At 36.4% G+C, this 10,664-nt stretch overlaps 1 protein-coding gene across 3 annotated transcripts; it reads left to right on the top strand.

Annotated features, from left to right (window-relative positions):
• The first annotated feature begins 1,876 nt into the window (after nucleotides 1–1,876).
• On the top strand, nucleotides 1,877–10,446 carry LOC149848691 (Leucine-rich repeat (LRR) family protein). 3 transcript variants are annotated; one of them, XM_089996933.1, is made up of 11 exons: nucleotides 1,877–1,985; nucleotides 2,078–2,149; nucleotides 3,362–3,454; nucleotides 4,109–4,190; nucleotides 4,346–4,402; nucleotides 7,272–7,336; nucleotides 7,438–7,533; nucleotides 9,363–9,449; nucleotides 9,577–9,657; nucleotides 9,747–9,971; nucleotides 10,116–10,446. In XM_089996933.1, the coding sequence occupies exons 1-11, from the start codon at nucleotides 1,884–1,886 to the stop codon at nucleotides 10,158–10,160; spliced, it is 1,005 nt and encodes a 334-aa protein (XP_089853059.1). In that variant the 5' UTR covers nucleotides 1,877–1,883; the 3' UTR covers nucleotides 10,161–10,446. The 3 variants fall into 3 exon arrangements, with proteins under 3 accessions (XP_089853059.1, XP_089853043.1, XP_089853051.1); XM_089996917.1 differs by having other exon boundaries at nucleotides 9,747–10,446; XM_089996925.1 differs by lacking the exon at nucleotides 9,363–9,449 and having other exon boundaries at nucleotides 9,747–10,446.
• Nucleotides 10,447–10,664: the final 218 nt, after the last annotated feature.

The following is a 10,664-nucleotide window of genomic DNA, read 5'->3' as shown; positions in this document are numbered from 1 at the left end:
TGAAAAGTAAGTTTTACGTGTTATTTGCTTCCACGTAACCAAAAAAGTGGGACTTCTATTTAAAAAAGGGTAAAACTGGCGGCATGGTGGTATGAGTTACAGAACTTGACTCTTGGGTTCTTTCCTGAGTCACGATGTATCAATATTCTTTGAGTTGAAGGGTTGGTGTCTTTGAATGGTAGTGAGTATGGGTATCAACGGGTCGGGTTTGGTTTGGACCCAGGTGAAACAAGACTTTGGACCAGATTTTCTGATATGGTATCGGGTTCAGACCCAGGTTTAATCGAGTCTACTATAAGAGAAACCATACTGGGACCGATAAGAACTACATGAACCAGACCCAGACCCAATAAAAATACATGAACCAGACCCCAGACCCAGACCCAATAAAAACTACATGAACCAGACCCACACCATATCCTATAAAATAATAAATTTTTTATTATTTTTACATTGAAAATTTGCGGGTCTTAATCGAAACTCGGGCCGGGGCTCGAGTCTGGTATAAAATTTCACAAGCTTTACCCGGGTCTTAATCTGGTCTTCTTATTTGTCACCATACCCAGACCTATAGGGTTTGGTCTGGGTCGGGTTCAGGTAAACAGGACGCGTTGATACCCCTAGTAGTGAGCGTTTGGACCTTGGAGATATCGGGCTGGCTTGACACCGACATGCCCAATCCATACCCAGGCCCAAGCCCTGCCCGACCCTGTTGTAATCGATCTTTGGATGAGCCCATGATCATTTTGCAAATGGGTTGGGTCTAGCTCAATCATAATTACTTTATTGAGCCGAGTTCCACACAACTTTAATCGAGACCAGGTACCCAGCCAAATGTTCAACCCTAAGTTGGGATGATGAATTATGCAGTACGATGTGTTATATCCTAATTTATCCAGTTTAATCCGGATAAAAACGTTTTGTCCATAAAACTTCCCTCGCAAAGAGGAGCAAGTAGGATACAAATGGTGGGTGGGTTGGATTCGGTTTGCAATGGTTGGCAATCCTTGGAGATGTAAATATATCTTTTTGAATTAAGGGGCGTCAATGGGTTGGGTATGACCCATACCAAACCCGTACCAAACCCTATAGGGTCTGGGTTAAGTGGCAAATTATAAGGTTCAATTAGAATTCGAGTCAGATCCGAAGGATCCGATTAACATATGGAGCCAGGTATGTTTTGTGAAATTTCATAACCGACCTGAGTCCCAACAATGATCCAAAGGTCGATCCACATTAAACAAAGCAAGTAGATCACATATATGAAGTAATATGGAGTCGAAATAACTCACGCCTATCGGATGGCCACGATTTAGCTTTTTAAAATGCAAATCGGATGGCCACGATTTCAGCATGATCTGATCTGCTTTCGGCCAGGTAGTTTTTGCGCACTGCCTGCCTACTAGGGGTGTTAATGGGTTGGGTTTTACCTGGATTCGACCCATACCAAACCCTATAGGATTAGGGTTTGGTGATAAATAAAAAAGTCTGATTAGAACTCAGGTTGGACCAGAAGGGTCCGATCAGTATATGAAGCCAGGTATGGTTTGTGAAATTTTATACCAAACCCAGGTTTCGACCCGAGTTGTCCATGATTTTTCAATGTAAATGAGATAAAAACACATTACTTTATAGGCTTATAGACTGGGTCTGGTTCATGTAATCGTTACTTATAGGACCCAAGTATGGTTTTTCTTATGGTGGACTCGATCATATCCAGGTACGAACCCGGTACCCAGTTTGATCCGGGTTCATAGCCACCTGAGTCCAAACCAGATCCGACCCGTTGACACCCCTACTGCCTAGCCCTTGGTCAATACAAAGAAAAACGTCCACATTCCTTTGCACACAAATCTAGGGTTTCCTGATTCACAGTGTCAGACATGACTCGGCTGAGCTCCGATCAGATCCTGAGGGAGAAGGGTGGAAGCGAGGACGCCGCTTCTCTCAAATCTCTGAAGCTTTCCAACCGAGGACTCACGGAGGTCGCTCTCCTTTCCTCCCTAGCTCCCGCATATGATATACAGAACTCGAGCACTTGTGTGATTTTGCATCATGGGTAAGCTTTTTTTTTCAGGTACTCGGATTGGGCGATTTCAAGAACTTGGAGAAACTTGATCTTAGCTGCAACAATCTCACGACGCTGGAGGTCAGGCATTATCCCGATGTGTCGTTATTGATTTCTAACATGGTTTCTGTTTTTTGGTAAGAATGTAAGTGTATTTTATGCTTATATAGAGATGAGGCTTGTTAGTGGAAGTCTGAAAAATAGTAAGGATGTTTTTTTTTGCTTTAATGAATAATTATTAAAGTTTTTATCCTCTCTTTTAAATGTGTTCACTGATAAACAATTTCCGGGAATTCTATATTATTTTTTTTCCTGTTAAATTTGGTTTTCAGATACCTTACTCATAAATCTGACCTGATATAATTGGGAGAACCAATGATCTACAAAAATGCCGCAGATGTGCCATATAACTACAAAAATTGGAGAACTTTGTTAGCTTTCATTATCTAAGCAAATTCACCTTATGGACCACTAAAACTACTGCGTCCAAGAGACACTATATATCATGTGTTTTCACATATGATTGTTGGCAGGAATTCAATAAAAAATTTCCAATCTGTGAATAATCTCTGCTTTTATGTTCCTAACAGTAAGGTCTAAAGCATGTCTCCGTTTCATGTTCATTTAGTACTTGTTTATGGCTCTTTGTATAATGTGATTTCCGCTTTTCTTGACTCATGACTGTGGGCACTTATCATAAATCTTATCATTCTATTCTTTTACATACATGTATACATATGTGAGAAAAGCTATTATGGTTCTGAACCATGATACACCATGGTGGTGTCATCTTTTGTTTAACTAAATTAGCCGCCAAATGTTTGATCTTACTTTACAGGTGTGGTTTGTCACAATTGCTAGCAGGTTTAATGACTTTAATACTCGCCATGTAAAATTCAGCTTTTCAATATGGTGTAAAATCAATGGCTTACAATTCATGAAGATAAACATGGTTTAGAAATGGCCTAAAATGTCTTCTTAAAGTTAACTTTAAGCAATAAAACAGTAATTAGAGCACGGTAAACATGATCCAAAGCCTAGTTTTTTTGGAAGGTTAAATCTATGTTAACCAAGTGCATGCAGTACCGCCCACAGGCACACAAACACATGCACTATATATATATATTGCATTACTTGTAAATACTTCTGTCATGATTATATAAAGTGTTCATCTTGCTGTTGGTATTACTTGATCTTGCTTTGCCCTGGTACATCTTTTCTTTTGTTAGACCTAGAATTCGTTTCTTGGAGTGTCTCTATTTTTAAAGTAGTTGCATACTCACACTTGTGCAGGGATTAAGTGCTTGCGTCAATTTGAAGTGGCTTTCAGTGGTAGAAAATAGACTTCAAAGCTTAGCTGGGATTGGAGGCCTTTCAAAGCTTACAGTTGGGTGGCTATATATCTTATTCTGCTTGCCTTCCACATTTTAATTTCAGTTGCATTTTTTCTTTAAAATCTTGAAATGAGTGCAAGTCGTTTAGGCCTTAACAATAATCGATAAATGGGCCTAAAAGATATGCTTTTCTCATTGGCTTCTTTTTAATGATTGGTTGATCAATTTTGGATAAAAATGAAATGGAAAGTAGCTACACCAACTCATCTCTAAACAATGTTCTGAAAACAAATGCATCTATCAAAGGAATGAAGTTTCTTTTTTTGGAAAACAACTTCACCTTAATAAACCTTATCATCTGTTCTCCTCTTGCAAGCACAAATTTCTTCAGTGAAGTGGGTCCAAAGCTTACGAAACAAAGGATAGAAAAACTGGAGATAGATTATATTTTTGCTAAATAGGGTTAGTGAATGATTTAGTTTTTGGTATAGAAGGGATTGATATTACAATACCACTATATGAATTATAATATGTGCTAAGTTGGGTTAGTGAATGATTTATTTTTGGCACTGTGTTCTGAGTGATGCTTGTTTCTTTGTTCTTTCCTTCTTATTTCTCTCTCTCTCTCCTGTTGCATAATTCTGTTTAATCTTCTATTGATCCAGGCTAAAAGACATGCTTCTGATTTCCTCCTTTGTTTCTTTAGGTCCTAAATGCTGGCGGAAATATGATTGACTCAATTGATGAAGTTCGTTCATTGAAAAGTTTACGGGCACTGATCCTAAATGGTAAGTTTCATGATCTTTACGATACTTGCTATGCTTTTATAGGCATTTTATTTGCACAAGCGTATTGCAGTTTTTAATATAGTCAAGGGATTCAATTTTGTTCATGGAATATTTTACTGCTTTGTCTCCAACTGGTTTTTATTTGGATTCTTCAGATAATGACATATCCTCAGTTTGTCAATTGGATAAGCTTACCTCTCTCAATGCGCTTGGTAAGGTTTTTCTAGCTTTTTCTACCTTTTATAAAGTTTAATTTTTCTTTGGTTTAGTTGCTCAAGCTGATCGGCATGGTACCAATAAACAAAGATCACTGCATATATTTTATAGTGTTACAAAACAATAGTCAAGGTCCAAGAATGTGGTGAAGTGCCAAATTTAAACATATACCCTCTTTCTTCCTTTAATCCAGTGGCATTAAATGGCCTAAACCGAAGTAAAATATAAAGCCTCTTCATGGTTAATTGAATAGCATTCTTAGAAATCTTTTCTATACCGTGATACAGTGATGGCTACGGAGTGCCTTAACCTATAACAGATTCGAGCTCTGTGTATTTATGTCTTGTCCGGTTGATGGGTCATGTGTGCCCAATCTATTTTCTATACTTGGTTCAAAGGATTTTGGCCCCTTTCACTCACAATCGGCCCTTGGTATCTGTTGAGATGACATGCTATAGTAATAGATGAGCACAAAAAACAAATGTTAGGATTGAGATAAATGGAATAGAAGTAGGATAGTTGACTTAATGTCTAAATCTCCTAATGCTGAGTCCTGTCCTGGAAATCAGAGTATCTTCAATGCAAAGTAATATGAAACTTAACTAAGGGTGCATTGTGAAATAGCCTAATATTTCAACATTTTGCAATATTGAATGATATTGCAACATTATCCATTTCACCTAACTTTTAGCATGTTTCGATACCTAAATTCAAGGGTAAAATTATGTAAAAAACAAAACAGTTTGATAAGTGACTATTAAAACCTAATATTTGAAATCCAAGGCTACAATCCAGGAAAAACCTTCATGGTAGGAAATTACTTCGCTCCATTTTGCTTTCTCTTCCTTGAAAATAAAAAGGTAGTTGAGCCTCTATGTCACACGGACTCGGCTAGGGAGGTGCCGCACCCGAGTCGACACACCCCGACACGGGTGCGGACTCAGACACGGCCCGGACTCGGTCAACGAGTTGAGGCCAAGTCCGTCCTTGTTTTGGACTCGGTCAACGTTGACTGAGTCCAAAAATGTCCATTTTTAGGGCAAAAAATGATCTTTTTATATATATTTAAAAAAAAAAAAAAAAAAAAATATATATATATATATATATATATATATATATATATATATATATATATATATATATATATATATATATATATATATATATATATATATATAGCATGAGTCTCAAACATAAGCCCCAAAAAAATTTTTATTCTTAAATATTATCATTTAATTCTCTCTCTCAATCTTAAAAGCTAATAAATTCTCATCCACGAGTACCAACACTTTTCATCCACCCAGTTCTCTCTCTTATAAAAGCTAATAAATTCTCATCCAGGAGTAGCAACACTTTCTCATCCACCGAGATCTCTCTCTCTCTCTCTTTTTCAAATCTAGCTTTGAAAAATTAAAAGCTTTTAATGCTTTTAATTAATGTTATAAGTTTTAGCAAAACTGCAAAAGATGTTTAATGAATTTACCAGAACATGCTTTTAGTTAATGCTTTTAATTAATACCTTGATGATGTTTTATTCCCATGGTAGCTAAGACTCGACCAAGTCAATGATAAACTCAGCCGAGTTTGGTTCTAACCCAGTTATACTACTATTTTAACTTGGTTAGTTCTGGATCTTAGACAACTCGGAAGAGTCACGAGCCGAGTCCCTGTGTCCAAAATTTATATAGATATATGCACACACACACACACACACACACACACACACTATATATATATATATATATATATATATATATATATATATATATATATATATATATATATATATATATATATATATAGCCGAGTCCCTGTGTCCAAAATTTTTAAAATTGCGCCGCACCCATGTCGCACCAGCACCCGCACCCGCACCCGCACCCATGTGACATAGTTGAGCCTTCTCCTAAAAACAAGGAACTTCTAATATTTCATTATATTATCACCTTATAATAAATAAATTTCACAGTGTTTTCATGTTAGTAATAGAAAGAGTAGAATTTGAAAACATCCAAATACTTTAGCTTTAGTGTTGTCCAAATGTAACTGGATAGTTTTCATTTGTATGACATAATTGCTTGTTTCGTGACATGACTTGATGGTGCTTCTGAGACCTGAATTGAACTTGCTGATTTCTAATCAAAGGTTAGTTGTTGACTTGGAATTCAACCTTAGGCTTGATTCTCACTTGGCTGATTCCATGAAGACTTCATTTTCTCATGCTAGTGTTTCAAGTAATGGTTCAATCTTTCCAACTATGGCAGACTTTGTACTTGTAGTCACCCTCTCTTACATGGCTTGTTAAGTTATCCAGCAATGCATAGGCTGGAGTCTACACTGAGATGAATCAATAGAATCTTGTGTCTATTATTCCACCTTTTCTTGACTCAAGGCCATGTCACCACAGGCTAAGTTACTTTGCCAAGACTATTCATTTTCACTTGATCTGAGAAATCTATGAAAGACTGGGTCTTCAACCTAACTAAATCAAGCTGCATTCTGTCCATTTCATTTGCACTTTTGGTCTTCTGTAGGTTTTCCTATTCCACAACTGGAGTTGGGCTTGAGTTGGGATGACTTTGATTATCAACTTGAGTCTGATTATTTATCGTGTCAACTTGTATATGCATATTAGATTTATTATTCATGCTCTTTAACTTAAGAAAGTGTATGCTTATGAGTTGGATTGGCTCACATATTGTTGAATAACTTGTTGCAGTGTATGAGTTGGATTTTCTTGCATGATTAGTTGCATATTGTCTCATTCTCATCTATGCAGTCTATTGTTTTCATTTCCTTCATTTTGGCTCTAATTAACTGCTCTTGCTGTATAAAGTTCTGATGAAACTTTTTTTGAATTTTTAATAGTTCTCTCTCGAAACCCAATCAGTGATATCCATAACTCATTGAGGAAGGCAAAATCATTAACTAAAGTAAGATCTATTATTGTATCCCTTGTCAGTTTTGTTTTCTCCATTTTGAGTTTTTTTTTCATCCTTTTGGGGATTTTAGTTTGGGAGCTCTGCTGTTTCAGCTTTCTATCTCTGAATGTCAATTAGAAACAATTGGATCATCTCTCATGTCTTGTGTGGGTTTGAAGGAGTTACGTCTTGCACACAATAATATGAAGGTATGTTCTTTTGCATGGGAATGTTTTTTCTTAGATGTTTTTTTCATAGGGAGATTATTTATAGCTTGTTCACCTCTTGTTCCATGATTTGGATTCTGAATTTCTGATGTACTTTTCATTTGCTGATGATAATGTATCTATATAATGGTCTTTGTGAAGTCCATATTTATATAAATTATTCCTGCAATAGGCTTCTTAAACTGCCTTGGTTGACCATGTCTAACTGTTCAGTCAAATTTGTATTGAATGATTTTAAATGTTGTGTTTCTAGAAGGGGTTTTTGTTCCGTTATGATTGTTCTTACCAGGTTCTTGACTTCAGTTCACATCCTCTGACCTTGCATTCTCAGTTGTGGGCTTCTAGTGAACTGCTTGTGGTCATGCCATGAATCTTGCAACCTCTGACCTCAATATTCAAAAACTGTACTTCTATATGTAAATTTACAAAGGGGTTAACATTTGGCGCTATTAAAAGCATGGAACTGTTGAGTATAAATCACCTTCTTTTCATATTTTTGTATATTTTTTCTTGGTTAATTGGACCTTATGGATGTGATCTACGAGGTTTGTTTAGTAGAAAATGAGTTTTGAATCATGTGATTATGACAAGTAACCTATGTCACATGGGTGTGGGTACGGGTGAGGAGCAATTTCAAAAATTTTGGACACGGAGACACGGCTATATATATGTACATATATTTTTAAATATATATATATATATATATATAACAATAATAAGACTTGGTCAAAGTTGTGCCCATTAGGGGACATGGCTATATATATTAAAAAATATGTAAAAAGATTAAATTTTTTTATACGTCTTTTGCCTTAAAAATGGACAAAAATAGACTCGGTCAAAGTTAACCGAGTCCAAAATGTGGACGGACTCAGCCCTGGTGCGTTGACCGAGTCTGGCACTTGGTTGACCGTGTCCAAAGCCGCACTCGTGTCCGCACCCATGTCGGATCGTGTCGACGCGGGTGCGTCGACCTTATAGCCGAGTCCGTGTGACTTAGCAAGTAACCAGGTTTTTTAAAGGCTTCAAAAATAAATGGCCCACAATGCGCTAAAATTTTACAACTCAAATAATCATATTTTTAGATCCAAATAACATGATCCAAAGTTTGATCCTTAGTAAACAAACCATGCTGAACATATCGATGTGGTCAGATTGAGTTGATAAAAAGCTTGAACCTATGATTTCCAGCTCAATATTTTGGTGCTTTCAATAGCACCAAATATTAACCCTTTACGAAGGGTACATTTATTCTATGAGTAATACTTTCAATATAAGCAATGTTGCAATGGTTTTAGTTTTAATTCAACATAGACATCCAGTAAGCTGGCCGATTTTCACAGCTTTATCTTCATGTGATCTAAATTCTTGGAAGATTATGCTTTCAGTGTCTACAAGTTAAGATTGACAGATCATAATCCTTCTCTCTCTCTCTATATATATATATATACATATATATATATATATACACACACACACACACGTGCACAGAGTAAGCCACCGGACCCTTTTTTTTGTCTCTTGCATTCCTTTTCTAAACCATGACAAAAATTATATTGTTTTGTTTTAAAAAAAAGTGCATTCCCAACTGGTTTTAACTCTGACAAAGGATGCAATGGAGCTGCAGTGATGAGTTCTGTATTCTTCTTTTAAACAAGTCTTGACTCCTGCTTTGATCTATGTGGAAGCTCAAATCTATAGATTTCTCTTGTTATGTTGGTTCTATGTTGATTTCCTTATCAACTGTGAATTATCATTCCAAATTCGTCCCTTTTGGTTGTTTATAATTCACAGATTTCCTGATCTTTTTCTAGGCGCTCCCTACCGAGTTATCACATAATAAACAGCTGCAAATCTTGGACCTTGGTAACAATTCAATAAGAAAATGGTCAGGCTTGAAGGTCATTATTTTGTTTACTGCATCTTTTGGTTCTGCAGAAAATATCAGATTTCACAGTATTGAAATCAGCATAGTCCGAAGTTTTTTACAATTGTATTTGCATGCAATTGACTCAATGAAAACTGCAGGTACTTTCCTCTTTACATAACTTGAAAAATTTGAACCTAAAAGGAAATCCTATTGCTGAGAAGGACAAGCTGGGTGAAAAGGTGGTTCTATTTTTTCATGTTTCTTGAGAGAAACCAGTTTGATCCAGTCATGATATATAATTGTGCGCCTCCAATTTTGCTTGTTGCAGGTCAGAGGAATGCTTCCTAACTTGCAGGTTTTCAACTATCGGACAAAAGGAGAGAACATGAATCCGAACCCAGCCAAGGAAATGGTTGCTGGTTATGAGTCTCCTGATACTGAAATCAAATCTGTAGATAAGAAACTGAAGAGAAAAAAGTCCAATAAGAAAGAAGAAACCAAACTTGATGATATTGATGATAAAAACAAACCATTTATAGATCATATTTTCTCAGTAAGTATTGCTAATCAGAAAGACAATGACGAACAGAGTGGAAATGCTGATACTGGGAGACCAGATAACAGCTTGGTCGCCATCCCTGGTAAGAAGCTCAAACTCTCAAAAAATGTACCTAAACCCTCCTTGAATGCCTTACAGATAATAGAGGTTGGAACTGGTGGACCTTCAACTTGGGATGACTGAACAATGTGCTTGTGCATCTTTGAAGATTGTCTGGTGCTAAGGGTAACATTCAGCAACACGGTCAATTTTGTAGGTTCTCAACTAAAATTTTTTGAAATTGAGAAAATTTGTCATGTATGATATCAATGTTTACTGTATATCAAATATCTCATGTACTCACAATGTTTCAGTTATTCATGTATGTACGCTATGCTTTCCTTTCTCTGAGATGTTTTGGTTCACATGTTGAACTTGATGTGTTCATTTGTCAATTTGAGATAATGGGCAGTTGACAGAAAAATCAATAGTGTTCTCTCTCAACAGTTGCTTTCCAGCAGTGTGCATAATTTTGGATGCTCATTCCTAAAAGAAATCAACTGAAGTCCCAAGTGGCTATGATGTCTCACCTCAAAGAGGTGGCGGGTTCAAATCCCTTTCCCTCTTTTCGATTCAAAATTTAAAAAAAACTATTTCCCCATATAGTTGGGATAAGACTTGATGATGTAGAAAATGTATCTCATAGAT

This window comes from Nuphar pumila, chromosome 1, assembly GCF_984573655.1.
Source record: "Nuphar pumila chromosome 1, dmNupPumi1.hap1.1, whole genome shotgun sequence".
In the NCBI taxonomy this organism is placed as follows: Eukaryota; Viridiplantae; Streptophyta; class Magnoliopsida; order Nymphaeales; family Nymphaeaceae; genus Nuphar; species Nuphar pumila.
Note: the sequence above shows the minus strand (reverse complement) of the source record. Positions and strands in the feature narration are given on the sequence as shown.

Bases quoted from the DNA above. Each gene is read 5' to 3' on its own strand.
- LOC149848691 (XM_089996917.1), top strand. From the start codon at position 1,884: ATGACTCGGCTGAGCTCCGATCAGATCCTGAGGGAGAAGGGTGGAAGC. The intron at 4,403-7,271 runs GTAAGGTTTTTC...AATTTTTAATAG, and splicing joins TACCTCTCTCAATGCGCTTG to TTCTCTCTCGAAACCCAATC. The intron at 9,658-9,746 runs GTGGTTCTATTT...TGCTTGTTGCAG, and splicing joins AGGACAAGCTGGGTGAAAAG to GTCAGAGGAATGCTTCCTAA.